The sequence below is a fragment of the Tribolium castaneum genome, chromosome 10 (assembly GCF_031307605.1).
Source record: "Tribolium castaneum strain GA2 chromosome 10, icTriCast1.1, whole genome shotgun sequence".
NCBI lineage: Eukaryota > Metazoa > Arthropoda > Insecta > Coleoptera > Tenebrionidae > Tribolium > Tribolium castaneum.
In genome coordinates, this window is record NC_087403.1 from 5893519 (window position 1) to 5918132 (window position 24614).

The window sequence follows — 24614 nt, forward strand, 5'->3', positions numbered from 1 at the left end:
GAGAAATGAAGCGATTGAAAATATTTACACATTTTATTTCCAAACAAAGCGTAATATGTACAAGTTATTGATGATTTATCAGTAATATTCATAATAAAATATATGTTATTGGCACGTGAATACATTATTAGTTATCTAACTTATTCTAAATGTCAATCGACTGTTGGCTTATCCTCAAGCCAAGGTCTGAATATAGGTAAGGTGGAGGGATAATGTGTTCCCGACTTGTAAGCACTGTTGTCGTCTTCGGATCGCAGTGGATAAGTAGCCATCACAATCGGTAATTGCAGCTTAACCTCCTTTTGAAGATTCTTCGGTTCTATTATGAACTAAAACGAGTTTAATTAGCGGAAACGCTTTGTAGTTTTTCTCAACTTACGTAAACATCGTAATTGACTTTAATTAAATGGCAACCGCGGAGGTTTGTCGGTGGTAATGGTGGTATGTAAAGTTGTTCGTTAATCCACTCGTCTTTTTCTCCTGGTCGGATTTTCCCCCTTGCCAAAGAGGCCAATTCTCTCTTCTCAGACTGAACTACTTTGCCCCTTGCCATATAAGCGATACTTTCTGTTAAAGCTGCTCTGGTGCTCTTAATTGTGACTCTACTCCTATTATAGACACTGGCGGTAACACCTGATAGAGCGAAAGTTTCAATAACGGTGTGCCTGTCTTGGAAAAGTACATACCTATACTCTCTCCAGGAACATATCCGCCTCTATCAAGAGTTACTTTACAGACGACCGATCCTGAGCCAACACAACTAACTCCGAACTTATGTTCAACTTCGCACCTAAATGTTTCCTGTCCCGAAATGTTCTAAATTAATAATATTTCACTAATAAAAGACGCTCTAAATCGGGCAATTAGTAAAATTGTTAGTGGACTTACTCCCAGTGTTGAGGGTTCTAGATTTAGGTCGATGGGGTTCATCACAATGAATACTTGTTGGTTTTTGTGGGTTAACCCGTTCGGTTCCCTTAAAGCCGCCTTGCAGAAGTATTGCACCCATCCGTGCTTTCCCAAGAACGTTGAGGGTAGACCCAATGGAAGGCCCAATTTGAAAGGAAAACTGTGAATTCCGGGGGATAATACTGAAGGACCTTGACCTGGAATTTTTAATGATGAAATTGTTTTTATTTGGGGGGTTTTTCACCAGGTTCGCCCAACAGTCGCATTCTAAAATCTATGTAATTTTCCCTGTCGTACACCCTCTCTTGGCGAGAGCTTCGAACTCGCACAACTCCTTCCCCCACCACGTGAAAATGTAGACCTGAAAATGGAAAACTGCTCGTATTTTCACGAAACGGGGGTCGTAGAGGGCATTGTTATGCTCCAAAGTCGATATTTTCTCTCATTTGAATGTTAATAAAGCCAAGCGTTCTGTAGGAATGATCAACTAGTTTTACTTCGATCAAAGACAGTGTGAAAAGCCGTGTAAATAAAAAGATAATTGAATGAAATCTTAAATGAATTTAGACGATGAATGGCCGAAATTACGGAAGAATTATAACTTCTAAGACGGATATATGCAAATGAAATGAATAATTTGTTCCAGCTATTTTTGTTTTATTTGAAAGACATAAAAACGGAGATAATTTGTCATTGAAAAAAATTTGTTTCACTGCTCAAGGAGCAGCAGTGGACTACTTTAGTATTGCACCGAACTTCTCGCTAACTTTTGACTGTATAAATCATGTAAATTTGTCAAATCCTTTATGAGTTATCGCATTAAAAGAACATAGATCTCAAGCTACAACACTGCGAAACCACGTACTGCAACCACAAACAACATATATACAAAATTGAGTTACTGTTGTATTCGTAGATGATTCACTGAGTCTGTCCAAAGCAATATGTGAGTTTTTGCCATTGCGTAGTTACCTGCACTAACAATCAATTACAGCCTAAATTTCGTTAATAAATCTAATCACCTCTTGGTGTCACAAAGGAACAAAGAGATTTCAGCAATAAAAACGTCTGGAGCGAGACAACATGTTTGATATTTTCTAAATAATCAACAGCTTTGAAACCTAAAACCTGAATACAGATTGTAGGGGATTTTTCGGCGAGCTTTGATGTTTCAAAAAACTTTCAATATAAATAATTACATGTGTTTATAAAGTATTGGATGTTTTGTACTTTGTTTACGCGAGTTTGAATAATTATTCATGTGGGAGCTTGATAATGAGCAATAAATTGCTTCGATTAAAAGTTGCTTCGTTTTAGTGAAACGAGCCAAAAATGTTGTTAATTGCTCGTTTTCTGTTTGCTTTGGTTGAGGTCCTTGACGAAAGGATGCGTCAAAAGGAGCTTGAGAAGAATTGCTCGTGGAAATGGTGGCCACGAAATGTCTCGCGATGAAAGGCCGAGAGAACCGCCCTAATCTCTTATTATTATTGTCATTAAATTTTCATACTGTATTTTGAAGAAACCATCACCCGAATAACGGCGACAAATTTAAGAGTTATACCGGGCGTAACTGAAGCTCAGTTCGTCTCATTTTTCCTCTATTTGTTAACCTGCACAAATGAACGTCGTACAATTTACATAACTGGAAAAGAAACAACTTGGAATTCTGGATTTGCTCACACCGTGAGGGCGAAAATTGGCGAATCAGATCCTGGACTGATCGAATTGCGGACGATTTGGGGATATAACTCGAAAAATGAACTTTTTAATCTAACATTCGCGCTAAATTGCACATAATTTAAAAGTCGGATGAGTGGTTCTTCGTTTTGGTTTCCTTATTACGGGATCTTGAAATAGGATTAGCCAGCAACGTGTTTGCATCCCTACACGTTTGTCACACGTTTGAAAAATCAATGTAGATACTTTGTGCGGGAAAAGTAAGCTGTATTTATCGTATTGTGTAAACAGATCCATAAACGCGCCACATTGATCAAAGTTGTAGAACTTGAAAAAATTTAGGGTGGAGGGAGACACATCGTGAATTTGTTTTAAAACTGCTGCGTTATAAACGTTAATGAAACGAACTATAGAAAGCCATTTATGAATTGTGATGCGCTTTTATCAATAAACCCGGACAATTTGAATTAAATCCCACATAAGGTGTTGTTTTGATAGTTTTCGCTGCGATGGAAAAAGTTAATTGATTGGTTATTGGGGAGATTTTGATGGGGTTTGTGTAATCTATTTGCATCAGCGTTTATTTTAAAGCATACAATTTTTGAAACAAATTTAACTAAAAGAAATCTCTATCTAAGTAAAACTTTCTAACTTAAATGCACGTTTCGTAAATCGAGCTCTCGCGGGAGTTTCCTTGCTAGAGTATTCCGCCCTTTTATAATTGCATTTTATGTCCGTTTTATGTACGAAATGTAGGCATTTATCACTACACAATTTGTAGAAATACGTATTTGAGTGTCAGTTTATACCTGAAATGGTTAAGTAATGACAAATCTTATCACGACTTTCGCCAATTCTGTGAGATAAAAATGGAATTGTTTTCAAAATGTTTATCACGTCGCACTCTTCGCTTGATTCATTCTGCGAATATATTGAAAATTGTGGCCGCATCTGTTTTAATTATGAAAATAAATTGTTAAAATATGGAATGTAGATGATGTAAAATAAAGTGATCTTTTAAAAAGGGTTATTAAAGCCGCAAATCACCGCATTCAAATGAATGTTTTATAGTATCAAGCCGAAATCAGAATTTAGGAGGTGACGCTATTTTTCCTAAGACCCTTATTCGAGTTTCCTTGTGTGAAATTTTAATTTCATCTAATTTTGATTTATTTTTTGCATTCCCATGCAAAGAATTTCACCTTACCTTAATTGAATAGATTAGTAACGAAGTTGACAGTTTTATTCCCTGCTTACACGAGTACTTATCTAATTTATTTCAGTTGATAAAACGTAACTCACAGAGCCGAGTTGTTTTAGTTTTTTACTAAATAGGGATGAATATTCTAAAACTTTTAAATTAACTTTTGAATCTGAATTTTATTCGCTACAAAAACAAAAACAAAGGGAAAAAGAATAATTCGTATTTGGTATTCGCTACCTGGGCAGATACTTTATCGCCTCACTCCACTACATGGCCCTATGTAGGTGCTGTGATGGTCGGCACGACAGGTCAATAATTAGTTTGAGGGCGAAGCAGAGCCAATATTGTAAAGGCATATTAGTTTAATTCTGAAATACTCTTGATGCCGGTGTACAAATTTCAACTTAACGTTTCCCTATTTATGGGGCTTATTGATTTATCAAAGTCAATAAGAACTGAAAAATTTAATTAAGCCAATTTTAGTGTAAATAAACTTTGTAGTACGTTGCAAAGTTACTCGCATGTAAAGTATTTTTAATCTCCTTACAAGTACAAAGTTTTTAACTTGAAATATTTCACATTACTTTACGCGAATATGAGAGAGATTGACAGTTTAGTCGTCGGGAACACTTTTATTTAAAGTCAGTATAAAAAATAAGTTGCTAAATGAAAGGCTGAGTTTTAGCAATTAATTAATAAAAGTAGGCGACCTATTTACCAAATTATCATCCCGATCTGCGTTGGCGTAACATTTTTTTCGTTTTTATTTTGCTGATGAAATTTGTAACCTGAACACCCGAACGCTGAAACGTTTTTGAAGGAAAAGGGAACATCCATATGCTAGCTATTTTAAATTAAAAATAAACTTGCTTTTAACATAATAACATTATCCAAGAAATTCTGTTTTGGATAATGCCTTAAAGTCAATTTAAAAAGAAAACCTAACCAGGTAAAGACAAGAAAGGAGCTTGACTTCTTGAAATTGATATCGATCTTCCTTTTTTAAGTGCCTTTTACATCATTTTATTACTTCTGAAATTTTATATTCAAAATGGATACTTTCATTTAATGAAATAAAATGTTTTAATTTGCCATTCATTCTAATGTTATAATCCAAACCGAAATACTTACGAAAACATCCCCAACTCCACCACGTCTGCAGAATAAAGCTGTTCTTATTTCGCATTAAACTACGTATAGCTGTGAACTTTGCACTACCTACATTTAAACGTAATTTACTTTTCAACCGTAAAAACCTCCCCTTTATTGGTTCCTTAATTCAAATCAAGTCATGTTCCGAGAAACTATCAACATTACAACTGTACAACACTATTCAAACGGAAGAACTTCCTTTATCCAGACGAGATTTTGTCGTGTTATGTTGGTTTAATATTTATTGTGCGGTCGAGTGGGCCAATTTCTTTTGCTTGGATGATATAAAGTGTATTATTACATTAAGGGAAAAACATTCAGTAGGCTTCATTTTAATTACTGTATCAAAGGACTACGGTCTAGCTTGGTTTATGTGCGATAATAATTAATTTAGTACATCTGACATCAGATAATTTGCTCGTACTGAAAATGCACCGCAATATAAAATATTTCGACATTAGTTAATTGGAGCGCTGTGGAGAATTTATAGTCCGTGCGTCCGGATAATCAAATAACATCATGAAGAAAGCTGTGTGCTTTTAACAAAGCACTTATCGTTGTCAGAGGACCAAAATAATGCGTGTTTTAATTTGAGTGTTTTTTATTAGATTCAAAGACACACTAAAATGTGTTCAGAAAGATTTTTCTGATGGTGTCAGATTTTAAAATCCGGCTTTTAAGCTTTCATGTCGAAAGTCAAGTAATTAGTGCACTGCTACGTTTTTATTGAATGTTTACATAAATTATTCAAAATACCATTTCATCTCCGAAACGCAAATTGTTGCCCTATAAATCCAGTTTTTATTTATTAACGTTACTGTATTTAAATTCCGCTGATTGCTTTTTCGGTAATAAATTAGTGCCTCTCCTCCGGAAAATATTATCATTGCATGAAATACAGTATTCAAAGCCTTCACAATAAACAATGAAAATATCTATAAAGAAAGCACGCGTAATATTTCCTGCTGCATTTATGCCGAACTTTATTTTAGGGTGCGACCGTGAATATATTAGCTTTTGCAATATTCCCCGGCAATATTATTCCCTAGCTCTAACCGTGACGTATTTTTATCACCTCTACTTACGATATAATTAAGAAGCGTCGATTTCTGCACAATGCGAGTAATTTAAATTATTACGCAAGTAGTGAGCAACAGGTGACTTAAAAATGTCCATCATTAAAGCTCTAATGTGGCGTTATGTTATTACTCCTGAAAAATTGACTTTATTGACAGGAGAAAGTTCACATCGCCTCGTGTGAAAGTCGAAATCGACGTTCTTTAAACGGTATTTCAAAAATCCCGTACTCTAAAACCTCAAGGGTGTTAAGGATAAAACGAAATGTACACGACAAATCTCTATATTATGTGCATTAAATTCACTCCTTTAGAACGAAATCCAAAAAATTGCTCGTTTGTTTCTCCCTCCTCTACAACTTTATCTCTAATATTAAATAGTCGTTACAGCGATGCAATAAACACTAAAGTCTAAATAAAAATTTGAACGGTTAAAACTCGTTTAAATGTAACAAACGTATCGCCTTTATGCGCCTTAAAAGACACTTCAATCATTAATAAAAATTAAAAGCGACCATCAGGTCGCTCACGATGTTTGCACAAAAGAAAGAGCTTTAGCTTCATTGCCTATGCAATGGATATTTTTGATTTTTTATAACCGCACGGTTACAGGGTCAGCTAAAATATTTACTCATAGATCGAATACTTCCGGGAAGCTATATCTGGCCTCAACCCTAGATAATATAATTTTTACCGAGGATTGTTCTCCTCTACTCTTCTTACTGTATCTTTTGCTGCATTTTCGAGCAAAAGTTGTACATAAATACATGGAACAGGGTTATACAGGACGTCCAGTCAATCAATCAATCCTAGCACAAACACATTTACATAAACATGGATTGCATTTGCACTTGCGCACTTAAGTGTAATTATATGTTTTGTGGCTGTTTTTACATGTTCGAAATGAGCCAATTGTTGGTTTAGTTGAACAAGACTGAAGGTCTAATACAAGGCAAAGGAAAAAATACTTGCTTGAAAACAGATTAGTAACACTAAACCCAAATCAGATTTTATTCAGCTGCAAGTAACCTTTGTGCTGATTTAATTATCCGAAGCTGTAGTATTGTAGGTGTTTTCATTTACTGAAGATTTAATTATACGTATTTATTGAAGGTTGTGTATTGTGGCAGAAAATCAGATAATTGTTTTGTTTAAAGTGAAAAAAATATTGTTTCGCTTTCAAACTCGAAATGTATCTTTGGTTGATTTGATTAAAAAGAAATGTTTGACAGGATTGTTCGGAAGCAGTGAGGGATCGTTCATCATGCCAATCTGTTTTCATATTTTATTCGGCGATGTTTTGCAAAATTGAAGCGGTTTGAAAGTGCGGAGGATTGTCTATTTTTCGCGCGTAATAAGATGATGTTTAATAAGTGATTTTCAAGTAGTAAGGGGTTGCAAAGTAAAATTAAGTGAGGGAAAATGCAGTAAATAAGACAGCGTTGTTTTTCCATTAAGGAACATGCTTCGTCTAAAGATGACGGGCGGAAAGTTAAAAATACTGTCGTTTGCACCAAATAATAATAAGCGTGTTTGTAAAAACTAGATTAAAACTTCGTAAAGGGTCCATTTTCTCAGTGATAAAAGTTGAATCACAAGTATCAGAGATTTACGCGCCATCAAGGCAACTTTTGAGGTGGTAAGTCATGGCACGAGTCTTTAAGGGATAGAGATTATGTTTTCATGATTGATTTTATCAGATCAGACAGTGTATAGGGGTTAAAAAAGGGAAAGCGTTCGGCTTTGTGTAACAGGAAATGTTGATTAGAGAGAAGCTTGTCGTGAATTCACAACGCGTGTACGATTCAGGGCTTTCTCACAGTTTTCGGGGCTTGAGACACTATTGCGTCATAGATTTTACAATAATTGGCTGGATAAGCAATATCGGGCACTCACTCTGCCACCCCCACATTTCACGGGGTCCAAATTACCGCGAAATATTAGCAGGAACTGCGGTTTTTGCGTCTCTTGTTACCGAAGTTTTGCTTATTAAATGCTCTCACACCATTCGCAGAATTAAACTGCTACAACTGCATTTAAAATTCCACATTATTTCATTAATAACTTAATTAGCCCACTTACTAATTAAGTCACAATTACGTTGTTCTCACGGGGTTCAGTTACTTTCCACCCTCACCGATTTTTTGCCTTCTGCCATTCCTTGCGCACACTTACTCCCCCGGCACTTTTAAAAAGCTATTTTGTAAGACAGTGGACCACAAATGGTACGCTTTCATGGTATGCTCCAGTGAACTGTTCTTCTTGCTCAAAATTATTAAATAAATCACTTAAAAACTGAAAAAACAACACTGTGCTAGAAAGCCATGCATTATTTACACTTCGTATTATATGGAGGTGACAAAGGTTTGCTACATGTCGATCAATGCTGATTAATTTACGTTCAGAAATCACTCTTTCAAAAATAAACGACTGCTGGAAATCAATATGTTTTATTTTAAAATAGTGAAAGAAGTTGATAAAATGGGGATTAGCCCCGAATAAATAAAACGAAGTGTAGAAAACGATTGTTCTAAAACCTATAAACGCTCCGCTGGTCGCCTAAAATATTGCTTTTCAATCTTTTTATGTCAACCCTTCGTACCAAAACACGGACGCTTGAACGGAGTTTGGTTTAAAGAAAAAGAATTTAATTAGTAAATATGAGTCAGTGCGTGCTAAAATCATGGTCAATATTTGGAATTTAATGAACCTGTTAAATGCATACGAAAATCGGAATGTTGTTTGTCAGTATTTAGAAAGGTGATTATCGGAACAAAATATCCAAATATGGCGGATGCGATGCTGAAATATTGATAATGTGGGAATATAGGTCTATAGGGCGCGAATGAAATCACTAACTCTTATTAATCTTTGCTTTGCCGTCTAACCTACAATCACCAAGCAAAATTGTGTTAATACCGCTAAGTAGTGAAGATCGATGCTTGAAGGTCTCACTTTTGGCGAAAATTTCAATTGGCGTGGCGCAATGTTAGTATGCAATGCAATTATCTCAAAGAATACAAATCGCTATTATCAGTGGTTACCTATTTTAGCAAAGCTAATCAAGTGTGAGCAAAGAGTGGGATCAAAGGCCCACGTAGTTCGTGGTGTGGGTCGAAATGAGCTATTTGTTAACTAAAATAAACATTCTATTATGTAACGATGGGCTAAGCCCTGAAAGAATATTTGGGTCGCGAGATGCCTTTGAATGTATAATGAGATGGAATAATAGAATTTGACGCGAAAATAAGAGTAGCCATTGCAGATTCGAGTTTGTAAAGACATGACAGTGCTCATCTTATATTCTTACCGAGTGCAGGCGTGTCATCCTGAAGTTCGATGAGAACTCGGCCTGATAAGAACTGTCCGGGGAAGTACAACAAGGATGTATTGTCAAAGAGAATTAAAAATTTGAGTAACTTGCGTGGCATTTTATTTACACATTATAAAACACTCGGAGTTTTGTTGCCAAGGCACGCTACAACCATATCCGACTTTGCGAAGCGACTACTTTCCCTCTTTACCATTAGGTGTGCGGAGGCTCACCTGTCCCCTCCGCCTTGCCTTCTGAAACACTGACCCATGGCTCCCATTTGGTATTGTTCCATTGTCTTCAGTAATCATACCCATATCAAACAAAATATTCGAAAGTTTCCCAAAAACCAAAACAATCGCATATTTTTAAGAATAAGCCCATGGAATCAACACTAAAGTCCGACCTGACCTCGCTCCTTCGTCCTCAAGTTGTAGGCAACGTGCCTTGCTCAGCAGCATAGCGCGTTGAAGACGACTTAGCCCAATAACGAAAATATCGCTGATTTTTACGGAAACAATTTAAGTTTGCGGCTGTCGAAAAGATATCAAAGTTAAATTAGCAATGACTTCAATTTGAAATTTTATAATATGATTTAGCAAAACTCAAAGTGCGAGGCTTGCATCTTAAGCAGGATATGAAAAAGTCGAACCAATAAGTTAAATGAAGAGTAAAAGTTATTCTTTTTAAACGAAATTATAAATTCGCGGAAAAATTTTCAACTTTTCCTACTTGGAATTTGTTTTGCCGCTTTGTTATCAATTAAAACATTGCGAAAGTCAGGAGTAATTTTTGAATCGAAGGTAATGGGGTACAATTGTCAGTAGTATATAAAATGTTACTTGTGGGCCAAAAACCTCTCAAAAAGTATTAATTTTTATCCACCCCAAAGACTCTCCAAAATGGCTTTTTATTTCTGCACCAGACCAATTGGTGCATGCAAAAATCATAATTTTTTATGCGCTCAAAAAATACACGAAAAATCAATAGACTACCAGAAAATGGGCACGAGGGAAAACTGTGGAAAATCATCCAAAATCAAACATTATTAACCTTCCAGCACTGCTTGTTTTGCTTCCTGGCCCAGAAATACTATTGTCATAAATTAAAAAGGCATAAACGAGAAATTCCTTTAACCGAAGTTGAACGTTCTTGTAGCATTCAGAGAAATGTTTTCAGCGCAACTAAATACCAAGTAAACTGTACAACTAATATTTGGAGAAGGTTTGAACCACTAAAAACCATTCTGTTAATTACTTTCTCTAAAATAAACGCATCCCAAATAAAAAGCATGCCTGCTTTTGAAGTGAAATGTGTTTTACCTATTTGTTTTTTTAACTAAACAGCGGCGGTGTATTAACTAATTGATTTATTACCATTGCATTCCAAATTGTGTTATTACGCGCTTTCAGGCCGTAATTGGGGCGCAATTTTGGTTCGGCAGTTTTGTAAAATTATCTACACCTTTTGAGAATACGGCTGAATGGCATTACGAGAGTCTCGGGCAATGATTTATGATTTATTAAAAGTAGATACTGTTATCGCATTATTATACTGAATGGAAAGTTTTTGGAATTCTGATATATGTGTGGATGTCGAGATAGATGCCTCGAATATTGATTTTAACGGCTATTTTTTATTCTGATTCACGACCATCAAAATTCTTGGTTTATTATGTTGATGGCTAAATTGAACACGTTTTATTATCACTCATTGATTGAATCTATGGGCAAACACTGTTAGTAAATGTTTGTCTATTACATTATGAAGAAATTTTGACGTGACTAAATAATCAGAGTAATATTTTATTGCATGTACGGGGTGTAATTCTAAAATAAGTACAAAATGTTGGTTTTCGTGTAGGTTGGGTAAAACAATTGGTCTCACCTTTCTTAATGAGGTTGAGTGGAAATCATATGCAAATAGGTACAATTCTATGAGTGAGATCAAAGGACTACACGGAGCAAGGAACTCAGATAACTGAGCACAAAAGAGGGGGAATCGATTATTGCTAAAGACAAAGTGTTAATTAATTATTGGAAGTAATGTACGGTGACCAAAACAATTAGTTGTGTGCTGCTGAAATATGAATGGTCCACCTGGTATACGGCGGATCAATATAGATTTTTTTAGAGGAAATGTTGGAGTCGGGCTTTGTTTCTTGTGTATATTTTCCAGACGATCCGTCCTGTTAGTTTTCCTAGCCGTAGTGCCTTGAACCAGTTTGTAAAAAAATAATTACGACGACGAAAAGCTATAAATTTTGTCATTCCTTCAGCAAAAAAGGGTGTATAGTATATAGAAAGACAAGAATGACAGGGTGCCCGGTTCGGTGGCACCCGTGAGTTGAATAGTAATGATGTTTCAGAACGGAACCTCCCAGAGCGTCGGTATTCCTGTTCGGGCGCTGGCTAGCATTTAACGGGTTGAATACGATACGCTACTGCTGGATTTCAGCATTCTGTTTGATAGTATAGCACGCAGGCCACATAATACCAGAAGCTTTCATCATGATCAGGAAGCCGGTCCGAAGCTCAGCTACCACGTAACACTATGAATAAGGTGTCACGTTGTCGGCGAGAGGGCCGCAGGGCTGCCACGACGCCACCGTCCCAGCACGACATTTAAAGGTCGCCGTGTCGCTGTATCGATAACACGGAAACATTGCTTATTATAGCTATGTCAGCACTAATAGCCGCATTTATTAGCGTTATAATAAACCCAGCAACGAAGAATAATGCAAGATTCGGTTCATGGGACTTCGAGCATATTTACTGAAGGGCGGCACTACTCCTTCACTGCGACAAGGACAATCGAACCCAAATTGTTTGCCGCCGTCACACATCACAAGCGCACAAGACCCATACCCCATTTTTCTGTTTCTGTTCTTAGTGTCTCTTACACAAATTAATTTTTCTACATTGTCAAGAACAGGAAATTAGGTATAATTAATAATAATAATTGCTTTTAGATAATTCTTTTGTTGTCTGATATTTGGTCGAGGGTATCAAAACCAGGAAAATTTACAATGTCAGTTAAGTGTTTTATTTTTGGATTGGATAAAATCTGCTTTTCCTGAACAACGGACGTACAAACTAGTCACTATTTCAACAGCAGCTCGCTTTAACTTTTCTTGTTGCCCATGTTTGAATTTTTCAGTGTTTTCAGTGATTTCCGAATTTTGATATGTTAGCCGTTTAGTACCGGAGCGGTTGTGGATCCAATTGGGACCGATTTGCGCGGCGATCATTTCACAAGTTAATAATTTAGAACCGCTCAATTTTGCCGTGTTTAACTGAATTAAAATTGTGAGTTTGGCCAATAAAGCTGTAAGTGTGGCACATTGTGGCGGGTTTGTCTAGTCATTAATAAATAACGCTTGACGTTAAATATTGATGTTCCTGAGAAATCGTTTTGAAGTGGCATTCACTATTGATTGTTTCTCGTTTTCGGCGCTCGCACATGTAGGACAAAGTGCAATTATGCAGTCAATGGCGTTTGTTACACATTTCCATCAAGCGCCCTCGTGCAGGTATAAATTAAAATCACTTAGGTATTCATAGGGAAGGCGGCGATAAACTCACTAACTTCTAAACGGAACCGTTACACCTCAGCCATTTTAACTGCACTGTGACGTCGCGGGATTAGAGTTGGTGCAAGGGGCAGATAGCTTCAGTTTCACTTATTACGAACATTATGAGAATGGCTTATGTATCCGAGTTTACCTTTATTCCTCCCTCAAATTCCTCATCACGTCACGGCTTCATCGCCGAAGCCATCTTCACTTTTAAGATAAAGTGAACGCATTTGCTAATAGCCATGAGCAGCTAAGTGACTTAGCACAGGCAGGGACGCCACTCGCGAATTTAAATATATTGTCCACGAATACGGTCTAGTTGCGAGATTAAAAACAGCATTGACGGCGATCCGATTTAAAAATTCGGTTCAGTCTACGGAATTATAGCGAAATGTAAACTTGTAATTACAAATGTTGTTTTGGTGGTTTTTGCACAACTGATGTGTGTTTTCAGGGCGTTCATACTGTAAATAAGTAATCATTTTGTTAGTAAATACCGCGTATTTAGTAAATGCTACACAATAGCACAAATTGTAAATTAAATATTTGCCAGTGCCTCATATTTTCGCATTGAAGAGTTAAGAATTTTTTCGCACTTGTACGTTTAACCCATAACTGGGAAATTAATTTCTTGAATATTTTACTACATAACGAGAGATTTAATATAGTGCAGAGCCGTATTGTCGATTCTCTGTCTTTGTATTGATGTTTTATTTGAAAGTTTATTAATTTTCTCTCAGTGACGGAATGAAGGGACAGATAAAAAAATCATCGCCCAAAAGTAGAGCGAATTACTTTGGACAGGCCTGTTATTTTCGCTCTTTGTTGGTCCAGTAACACTTGGCATTAGCGTATCCTTGTCTAACACTTGGCTTGTGACGGTTTTAATTGATGTAGTGTGGTTAATTCTTGGTTTACAGTTGGTCTGTCACCTTATCTCATCAGTGATAGAATGAGAGCTTAATTATGTATTGCGACAAACGGTGTCAGCGTCTGTGGTAAGTCACGATTTCCATTACTGTGTGTATACAGTGGCGCGTTACACACTCGTGCTGCGGCAAAGAGACGGGCCGTCGGGACGTGCACTCGTGCCGATATGTGGATGTAGCTCCCTTGAAAATTCGAACAGTAGCGGCTGGTCAGGATCGACACCGCCTACACGTTCAAAGGCGATAATAACGAGAGGTCCTGCAAGATGCTATAACACGTAATAACAAAATGGACTCGCAAAATATGGCAAAATCGCAACAAACAACATCTAGCTTTGCTCATGGTGGCTAAGACTACAGCTCGACAACACTCGATCGTCTGGAGCCAATTTTTTCAACTATGTGTCATTTTATTTTATTATTTGCTTTTAATTCAGGATACAGGTCTCAGCCTGACGGCCTTCATCATTCCTTCGTCAAACCTTCACATGACATCATAACAATTAAACGCTTAAACTTTATACATCTTAGTTAAATTTGAATTAAATAAAAAAATAAAACTGGGAGAAATTTAACTTGGCATCTTAATTTTTTCAATTGTTACAAACAAAACTTAGCTTAATTGTACAAAGTTTTCTAAAAGATAGATGCACGAAGCAGGAATCATGATTTCTTTAGGAAAACTGACGCTGTTTTTTGTGTAAACGTGTAGACTTTTAAAGCTTACAAAAAACAGAAGTGAAATTTGAAGAATTTGGGGTAGAAATATGAAGTAGAGATCTGTTTTTCAAAAACAGTTAAGGTTTAAACAATATGGTGGCACCAAGGCGCTCGAAAATCAATTCAAGATTAGATTGCTAAGGGTAGTCTGACTCTGGAAAAATCTGATTTGGGAACTTTTTGGCTTTAATAATTTTTTTATGATAATTCAAATTATGCAGTTTTTAAATCTCTAGGGCGTTTAACGATATTCATAAAAAAAGAAAAATGTGTCGCAATGTTGAAAAACAAGTTTTAAATTAAGTTTTTCTAAATGGGCTGAAATCAAATTGATATTATTATGGGCATTGAGAATTCAAAACTGTAGGGCGCTTAACTATTTTAAATACAAAAAATATTTACTTAGTTATCTAAGTCAATGTAAATAAATAAAAATCTCTGTATCTACTGAATATAACGACTCGACTCCAATTTTAAAAATGTGGCATATTAGAATTAAGAGAAGCAACTTAAAATAATATTTCTTTTGTAAGTACTAATAATGTTTTTGCTTTTCCATTGTAGAGTAGGTACGGGTAGAGATAGTACATCTTTATTTTACAAGTAGTTACTATGGTAGATTATGTGATTAATGATTTTTTTACTCGATTTAATAAAATGGCCATTTGGTGATTTTTTTATTCTATCGGTGTAAAAGTGTAACAAAAATTTTCCAATGTACATATAAGAGAAAGCATTGTATTATACACGTAAAGAAAAATTTGCCTCATCTGCTCGTGATTTTTTCCTAAACACATCACTTACAGAAACTAAACAATTTTTCTTTACTTGTGTAATAAACTACTAGTATTCATGGTGTAATGTTCTATTTTTTAATTTTTTTTATACCACAATTTCCAGACTTCGGTTGGGACCTTTTTTTGTTAATTCAATCAATTTATTACCTATTATTTCTTGAAATTTTTAGAAGTTTTACAAAGTTGGATAGATTGCACCATTTAAGTAATTGTTGTAATTAATAATTTTTTGGATTGCGAGGCTTCCTTTTGTGTTTGCTTTGTTATTATAGGGCTGATTTTGGAGAGAGGTTGTCCCAATATTTTATGTAAATAAAACAAAGCGAGGGTTTTATTTTGATTTCGTTGCAAATGAATTTGAATTATGAGATTGATTTAGGTGAAATAGTTTGAGAGCAGCCCTGGTGTGGTTTACGAAAATGTGAGTGAGAATTATTTAATGTCGTTAGTGGCTGTGTTATTGTTTCGTGTTGTTTTGGTCTGTTTGCTTTGAGGTGTGATCTCAGTTGGTGAATTTTGGGTTGTGAACCGTCTGGTGAGAAAGGAAGCGACCTGCACTAACTCATCAAATGCGCGTATGTTTGTCGGTTGCCGGTTAACCGTACGATTACTGCTCTCTTCAAAACGGTTTTTATGGGTATACATGGAATGGGGAATAAAATTGGTTTACGGCAAGAAAATTGTTATTTTTATGATAGGAAAAAATCGTTCGTAATTTATATGCATGTTTGCTGCATCGTGCGTCTACTGTCGCCTTTGTCGACGGTGCGCTCCTCTGCTTTCACGCAGGATGCCAATCTTGAGTGTTGTAATAGTTGCTATAGAACATTTATGCCTCGCCTGGTTTCCGTGATCATAAAATATACCGTATTTCTTCTTTATATGATTACGCCTCCATAAAGGACTCGGTAACAAATTTATTTATAACAGTGTGTGCGGGGGGCAGAGAATAGTAAGGGATTAAATGTGGTCTGGCAGAGTGCGATAGAGGGCCGCTGAGTTATGGTGGCGAAGTGGTGGCCCGGTGACCCGGCACTAGGCAATCGTCTTTGATTGTTATTTGAGGAGACCTCCCTTTTCGGGTTCGCGCGTCACTCAATACTGCCACTGTTTAATAACTCGACCTGCAACGCACGCCGACAGAGGCGCATTTAGCTATTTCGACACGGGGCACCCATAAAGACCGAACGATGCAAAAAAATTAAGAGAAAAAAGTTAGAAGATTTAACAATACGAGTAATCGCGGTTCTAGTGCGCGCTCCTGAGGAGGAGCACCCAGTCCCAGCACTCGCACAACCGTGCGAGTTCACTATATTACTTTTAAGCTATTCATCACGAGGTGTTAAGGACGTTTATCGTTGTTTCTGTTTCATCTTACGTTCATTACTCCAGCCTTAGTATATTAAGCATCTCCAGCAACCACATTGTTGCCCTGCCCCGTTCGCAGGCTGTCGCCCGCCTTCGCGTTAAACAATTTGCAACCGGAGTCGATAACATGGTCACATGCGTCCACACAACAATACTGCAAAATACCGCTCTCATTTTCGGTTAAGCGCCGAAAGGCCGCACTTTCCGCCCGACTCTCACCTCAACGCTTCCGCGATTCCACTAAATTATGCACCCAAATTATACTCGTGCATCTTATTTTGTCAGAATACCCGAAATTATGCCCCACTCAATCTTTATTTTATTTCACCCTCGCTGAAATGCATTCACTTTTATCGTGTCATGCAGATTAGCCAAATCGTTCAGAAAATAAGAGCGCTAGAAACCAAAACACTGCAACAATCGGGTGCTAATAACGAAATGAAGTTTTATGACGGGAAGTAACTAATTAAATTCAAATCTGTCGTAAACACCACCTTCGTTTAATTAATTAGTTTAAAATATTTCGTATTAAACGGTTCTTGTCAAGAAAAAAGTTAATGCGAATACTACACATTATAAAAGCATTTAGTTTTAAATAACTGGAGGGCTGGAGGCGCACGAATTCACTCACTAACTTGTTTTCTCTTGAATTTAACAAAAATCCCATTATGTGCATGCAAGGATGCTAACAATCAAACAGAAATCGATAAGTAAATAATAGAAACTTTTTTAAACAAACTGTTGACTTCATACGAAACACTTGCTGACAGTTATTTTCTGAGCACAAAAGCAGCCATCCGCTAATTTAATTTCGCCTTATAAAATTCAATAGTTTTCGTGTAATTTATTGGGTTGATCTAATTTTCTTTCATCATTAACTCGTAGGAAGTGAAGTTGCTGGACTCAAACTTTCGGTTGACTTATCGACGTGATTTTAGACGAAGCACAACCTTTTGTAAATATCTTTTTTAAATTGCTAACCCAATTATTTCAAAATTGACTCATTTAAATCAAATTTTTCACTGATTGCGTCAAACATATTTCGATCAATTGGATTTATTTTATTGCTTTAATGGCCGGAAAGTGAGGAAATTGTTAATAAATTAGCAAATAAGTAATTAACAGTGACCTAAAACATTTTTAGGCAAGTAATAATAAATGCTGTTTGGGGGATACTTGCACGCTTAGTTACATATCGCACTTTTAAATTTTGATAACCGTGAGCCAATTAGCATAATTACAACAGTCAGGTTGTACAATAAAAATTAATTTGTATCTAAGATTAGAAGTAACGGATTCTGGAATACATTTATTTCTTCCTATACGCATATTGAAAAAACATACTTTGCAAGCAGATTTCGAAATATCCTCTGACAAAAATCCTATTTTATGAACAACATTGTCTCCATTTTACCTCGTGGTGTCGAAAGGAAGTTAGGCATTAATTTTTTTAATCAGTATAATACCGTACTGTATCTAGATTGTAAAAAATACTCCGTTCCGTTAGGAGAAATTTAATTGTCTCTGAACAATGGACAAGAAAAATAAACTCCTAAACTGTTGAATTTGGAACTTGGTAATCTAACGGTGTGACATAGTAGAAAAGTTTAAAGAGACCGGAAAAATTCGAATAACAAAAATTAAAACAAAATTAAAAGTTATCGCTAAATGGTTGTTTTATCTTGACACTCTTTCTGCTAAGTGTTGTGTCATGCCAATTTTTTTTTCAAAATAGACACCTCTTCTTCTTCTTCTTCTTCTTATTTTTATTATTATTATTATTATTATTATTATTATTATTATTATTATTATTATTATTATTATTATTATTATTATTATTATTATTATTATTATTTTTATTATTATTATTATTATTATTATTATTATTATTATTATTATTATTATTATTATTATTATTATTATTATTATTATTATTATTATTATTATTTTTTTTTTACTTTAGTTTGTTACTATCGTTTCACATTCTGTTTTTGAAATATAGACGAGAAATCATAAAAGGGCACCATCTTTGTCTCCTTCCTGGGTCTGTCGCAGCTCGTAGGCTTAGGAACGTTTTTACCTGTTCCTAGCTAATTCCAAGCAATCATGAAATTAATAACAATATTTCTAGCGATGTATTTATTGACTGGAGTATTAGATAATAGTTGAAGATGTAAAAATAGTTGCGAGATAATGGAAAAAGTGTTGATAGTGATGGGTGCGAGGTGGTAGCAGTGGCTGGGAATGCGTTTCGGTCGTGTCGAGACGTTTGTGGCTGGTATTGTCGAAGTTGTGCTGTTGGAGGCCTTCGAAGCGTGTGCTTATTAATTACCCTTTTGTCAGTGAACAGGCACTCGAGCCGAGATTTGTCAGATTGCTCCGTATGCAATCGTTGTGATCGTTGTAGGTCATCGGCAACCGTGCCGTTCTCAACTGGTATAATGAAACCGTAACCACGACTTATAACTTTGTTTTCCATGTGGCCGAGCCCTGTGATCTGGACTCAAAACACAACGCTGTTGTGTGCTTTGATGAAATTGCATTCCTGTGCAGATTTCCGTAAGGGAGCATCCCTCCAGCCGCGCTCTGCAAGAGCAACAGTTACTTCACTCCTCGTCGCATTTGTTTCAGTGTTTGGGGGCGTGGTGAAACGCCGCTCCCACAGGCTCGATGCCCGGCTCGGTGGCGGTCGCGGGCCTTCGAGCAAAGGCACGCGGTGCCCTTTCAGTATATGACCAGTGTTTGTGCTGCGAGCAACGGGACGTTTCGCCGGCGAACTCCGTTCAGCGCAAACTTTCGCACAAACTTTCGACGGCTGCACATGCACGACTCGCATTCCTAGGTACGAAGTTTTTAAATCTGACGCGTTTTACGGTAGGTTGGGAGTGTTTGTCTGGTTGTATTCCGAGTCGAGTGGATTTGTATGTATCGGCGCGCGTCAACAAGATAAAAGAGTGTGATTCCGAAACAATTATACGATTTCTTGGCGCGCCTGCCGTGATAACGGACTATTTGTTAGGTTTAAGGGCGACTATTACGAGGCATTTTATCTATTACGGTGAGGATATCGCCGAGACATGAACACTTCCAAAACTCGGCCCGGGATGAAAAATCTTTTAATTATGCGGTTAAAAATTTGGCAAAAATTTGCCAGGGATCATCGTCTAAACTAATAATAAATCAACATTTTTATAGGCGGGCTTTTATTAAAAGCCATTAGTTTGAGGGTGGCGCGCGGTGGCGGCGCGAACGCGCCGCATACGATCGCTCACTTTATAAAAGCTTTATCTGTAGTAGGTTGCAAGTCGATCGTAAGTGTTCACACTTACTTTCGCAATACACAATCATTGAAACTTTGATGAGAAAGGCGAGCGGGGTAGCGGTGCTTCGATGAAACATCATGAATGACAAATATCCTTTAATTCCCGGCTGATAGCGGGGCGCTCTTTTATTTTTAAACGTGTTATTAAAACGTTTCCCTACAGGATGTGCTTCGTGCGCATAGCGGAATGTGGCCGGGCGTCGGGCCGTGCAATCAACACGCTCGTCCATCTTATCGCCAATAACGTATTCCTTTATACGGCTTACGGCATCGCTACTCTTCACTCGTTAAATTGATTTCTTGTATGCGCGCCGGTTCTCGGATGACGGCCGGTCGCGGTTCGCCAGACGAGGCTCACCCTTAACACTCGCCTACAACATTAATTTGCCCTGCATGTCTTCTCCACTTCGAATAAACACATGCGCGCAACGATATTTACATGCACTCTGACACTAATTTTATTTAACTGTCGATGGATCGCACTCAACACTGACACAGATCCATCACTTCCGGACCCTTCCGGAAGAATTTCGACACAATCACGACCAAACCGAATAACACAAACGATTGCATCACATGGACAAACATCACCCCATTCAACACAAAATTCGAACAAGAAATGGTGGATGCGCCGGGAGAAAATCTTTAAAACTAATAATTTGTAACATCTGTACACTAAAATAAATATTATTTCAATTTATTTTAAAACCTATTGTCAAACTTCGCATTTGTGGCCCAAATTAAAAAATGGTGGATGCGCCGGGTCAAATACTAATGTTAATTTTTTTTTAGTTTCAGTTTTTTTTGTAGTTGAAACAAATATTAACCCCAAAGCCAAATTTTAATCATTACTAATTTATTAATTATTTTAGTCGTGTTTGCCTATTACTTAATAATTTTCTAGTGATTTTTCCCAACTAAAATGCCTTTCAGTGTAAAAATTCGTGTGCAAATGGAAGGTGACCGAGTGATTGTTAGTTAATTGATGGTGATGTGATAGTGGTTTTCGTTTAAATTTTTGCCCACTTTCTAATTAATTTGTCATTTAAAACATATTTACACTTGGAACATAACAGTTTTTAGGGCTTACTGTGCATATAAATTAACTGGTGCATGCACGGTAGGCACTAAAATTTATTAAATATATAATTTTATGTATGGGACAGTGCAAGTTTTATTTTGGAGTGTCGCGTTTGTGTAGTTTTAAAGTCCTTTGTGATCATCTTTTAATTGCGCCTGCTTCAATTAATTAATGGTTTTAGTTGTTCCAATGATTAGTTGTTAAAATTATATGTGCGTTTATTTGTTTTTATGGCTGGACAATAGGATTTGTGATTGTAAGCATTGTGATAGATAATAATGACATAAAGCGTATTGTGGTAGTATTAATTTAATATCGCATAAACATCAAGAAAAATATTAGTTAGCTTGAAATATTCTGTGTTTGAGATGTATTTCAATTAACTAAAGACTGGAATAGTCTAGGTGTACAAAAAGAAGCTACAGAAAATATTTCATTATGTTTAAGTTCAATCCAAACAATTTATTTGCACTGTTGAATTTAGTTCTCAAGATTAGGTACCTTATTACATCCTGATATCGTGTAAGATTAGCAGCGTCGGTAGTATACGAAGATGTCTAGGTTTTTTGTTTAAAAAACATAAGTTCATTTAACGCCAGATCTGGTTGAAATATAATGACATAAAAATTGATAAAACAATGAACGCCAGTTGGTTCATACGATTTTCGTTGGCTATCCAAGTAAGGTTGGAGACATCTGCGTGTGTGCTTAGTAACGGCGGGAAGTAAGCTATTAGAGGAAACATGCGGTGGTTTAACGTTAAGAATAAGAGAGCTTGCAAAAAAGTTAGTATTACGAGGCACCGGCTGTGTGCTTAGCGTGCCCACTAAATAAATATTTTTAATTTGAATACGTTTTATTAGCATTTGAATGAAGACGACAAAATGTATCATTAGTGGAATATCATGTATGTCGATGCAGAAGTTTTCGTCGAGAGTTTGTTTGGCTTTGGTTATTTTGTTGAAAGTTGTACGTGTAGTAACCGTTGTTGAAGTGTTGTTTTGTACCGAGCTTTATTTTGAGTAGAATAACATGCAGTAAAAGAAGAAATAAAAATGAGGGAATGACAGTGTAAGGCTGGAGTTGTATGAGACAAAGACAAAAGACTCCTGCATTCATCTGCATGGTCAGTAGCGGAACCAATTGTTGGGTGCGCATACAGGCAGACCAACAAATAATCTACTTTAGTAATTACTCACCCAATCAATTTTAATAAAAACCAACAAGTTTCTCAAACCTGATTTTTGTCATTGAGCGGAAACCGTTTACTTATTTTATTTTTTTCATATAATTTTAAAAACTTCGAACCAAAAAAAATAATTAAATAAGTGTGTGGATATTTGTTTTTTAAACAAACACCATGTCAAAATCAGCTATGCTAAAAGGCAACTACTATATGCCTACACAGTGACTTATAATAAAAAATTAAAGGTGAATATTTAAAGCTACTACGAATTGTTTTTTGTGTATATTTAAATTACGTTTTTTGTGCGTTGTTTTTACAATTCATTTTGTGTTTGTTTTATTTATGTAGTGGATATTTACATGAAGCTGCAATATTATTTTCGTTTGCTGCTTAAAATACTAATTTGATATTGTACTATTGGTAGGGCAAACAACAAAAGTTACAGAATTGATTTAAAGTAAGTTGTAGAGAAAAATTAAATTTTAAAATTGGCAATATTGTGGTTTTTTACTTTATCAGGATTTTTTTTTTCAAATTTATTAAGGACACAGATATTCTATTGCAAATCCTGTTATCGAGCTGGGCAATAAACTTTTGGTGTCGATAGTAAATTTGGACCTAGTTTGCTAATTGAAGCGGTTTGAATGCATGCGTGTATGTAGCGAGTAATTTGCAATTTTGCGGATGGAGCAGCTACTTTTGGTAGTCTCGGCAGTGGTGGGGGAGCAATATTTTGTGTTTCTCAGGTTCGGGGTGAATAAATTAATCATCGATGATATAAATCGCGTCTGGTGGTGAAGAATATGCGAGGTCGTGGCTAGTTAAACTATGTGTTTTGTCTAGCATTCTGGTGCTAATGACGAAATGATTGACCGGGAGAGCGCTGGCCTGGCAGTGACAGCGATCATTTTCCGAGTGCTAATGAAGAGTTTTTTGACGGCGAATACAAACCCCATAGCTCATTGGCGCCGTCGACTCATCTGATAGTACACATTATTGCTTATGACAGCTTCCGCACGGTCATTTATAAGCGCAAGGTCAATTAGATTTGCATGTCGCGGAGTCTGGCGATGTCGATGAGTCGATGCTTGATAGCTGCTGCTGGATGCGGCTGGTGGATGGCGTTTGGCACCGCCCGACATGCAAATATCGGTCGCTATTGCTGCTAATTATTCTTCGGCAGTGCAAGTATTGACAGAGCAGCTGCTTGTTTTTATTGGCGTACCGATGGGATTGTAGCGGGCCGCGCAGTCACACCTTCTCCATGTTCCGCCGTTTACATTCCCTGCACGCCGCTCTGAAATTACAAATGGATGCCATTTAATTACATTGTCTTGGCAAGTAGTTATAAAAGTAACGGGCCGGGAGTTAGTTAGTAAACGAGCGAGCGCCTTTTGCAATCTGTAATCAGACTGATTTAGGAACGCGTCTAGAAGTACCCCTCTCGTTCATATTAAGAGACTGCGTGCTTTACTCGCACAGGCTTTCTACCTCTTGGATGATGCCCCATTCCCACTTCGCCTTTTTCTCCTGGTTATGAACCTCAATTTCGCAGCAGTGCATTTAAATTTGCCCAATGCACGATTTCATCCGCATTTAAAGACTTATCGTCTACGCCTCAATTACAGAGGAATCACCAGTTAATAGCCACCAAGACTTTAGCTTGCCAGAATTAGACACCATCTGCAGACGCACTGCACTGCGACCACGGATTACGTCGCTATGCTCCATAATACCAACAAACGAATCGCGGATTGAAGTGATATATCAGACTTACAAATCTTTACGCGCTATTTTTAACCACTTCTTTATTCTCGCTCCCACCAACATAAACTTACTTCAAATTACAGTCGCATAAGAAGAAAACTTTTAGGGTCTTTTAATGACCAAGTGGTACTAGTGTTTAAGAATTACTCGTAACAGATTACTTCAGTTATTTGATTTAGAAACAGTTTTTATAATATTTAAAGTTGATATTGATAGTACAGAACATATGTATTTTGTTTCAAGTTCGATCGCGCCAATTTTTAAACCCACTGTCGTATTTGGGCCAGAGATACCGCCTCGAGTCCAATATATTTAACACTCATTACATACAAATATGGATTGTATCATAATTAAATTTACATATGTTTGTACAGCGAGTGGACACATGACTAACTAAAACTAAACCAATGTATGTTCACAAGTATAAAACAACTTGTTTTCTTGAATTTTTCGTGAGTAAATAAATGCTTGTATAATAAAAATTGCGACCGTTAAGACGAACGTATTTAAATGATTTTTAAAAAAATATTACACAT

The 24614-nt window shown here is 36.5% G+C and overlaps 2 protein-coding genes across 7 annotated transcripts in view; one reads left to right on the forward strand and one right to left on the reverse strand.

Annotated features, from left to right (window-relative positions):
- Positions 1–19: 19 nt before the first annotated feature.
- Positions 20–9652, reverse strand: Vdup1 (Vitamin D[[3]] up-regulated protein 1). 2 transcript variants are annotated; one of them, XM_008201192.3, is made up of 6 exons: positions 9329–9652; positions 1154–1270; positions 889–1106; positions 687–816; positions 380–633; positions 20–329 (listed from the first exon to the last, which is right to left on the reverse strand). In XM_008201192.3, exons 1-6 carry the CDS (start codon positions 9447–9449, stop codon positions 153–155), a joined length of 1017 nt encoding a protein of 338 aa, XP_008199414.1. In that variant the 5' UTR covers positions 9450–9652; the 3' UTR covers positions 20–152. The 2 variants fall into 2 exon arrangements, with proteins under 2 accessions (XP_008199414.1, XP_972691.1); XM_967598.5 differs by having other exon boundaries at positions 687–801; positions 9329–9649.
- Positions 9653–19410: 9758 nt separating this feature from the next.
- LOC661397 (protein amalgam) overlaps positions 19411–24614 on the forward strand; it is a 41255-nt gene continuing 36051 nt past the window's right edge. For 4 of the 5 annotated variants that reach the window (XM_015981359.2, XM_008201257.3, XM_015981373.2 and 1 more), the window contains exon 1: positions 19411–19564. The gene's annotated coding sequence lies outside the window, so the exon portion shown is untranslated. Of the gene's footprint in view, positions 19597–24614 lie in introns of all 5 variants that reach the window. The other variant, XM_015981361.2, reaches the window with a different exon arrangement.

Coding starts and splice junctions, on each gene's coding strand:
- Vdup1 (XM_008201192.3), bottom strand. CDS start 9,449: ATGCCACGCAAGTTACTCAAATTTTTAATTCTCTTTGACAATACATCC. Junction 1,107..1,153: donor GCGACTGTTGGGCGAACCTG/GTGAAAAACCCC, acceptor TAAAAATTCCAG/GTCAAGGTCCTTCAGTATTA. Junction 330..379: donor AAGTCAATTACGATGTTTAC/GTAAGTTGAGAA, acceptor AACTCGTTTTAG/TTCATAATAGAACCGAAGAA.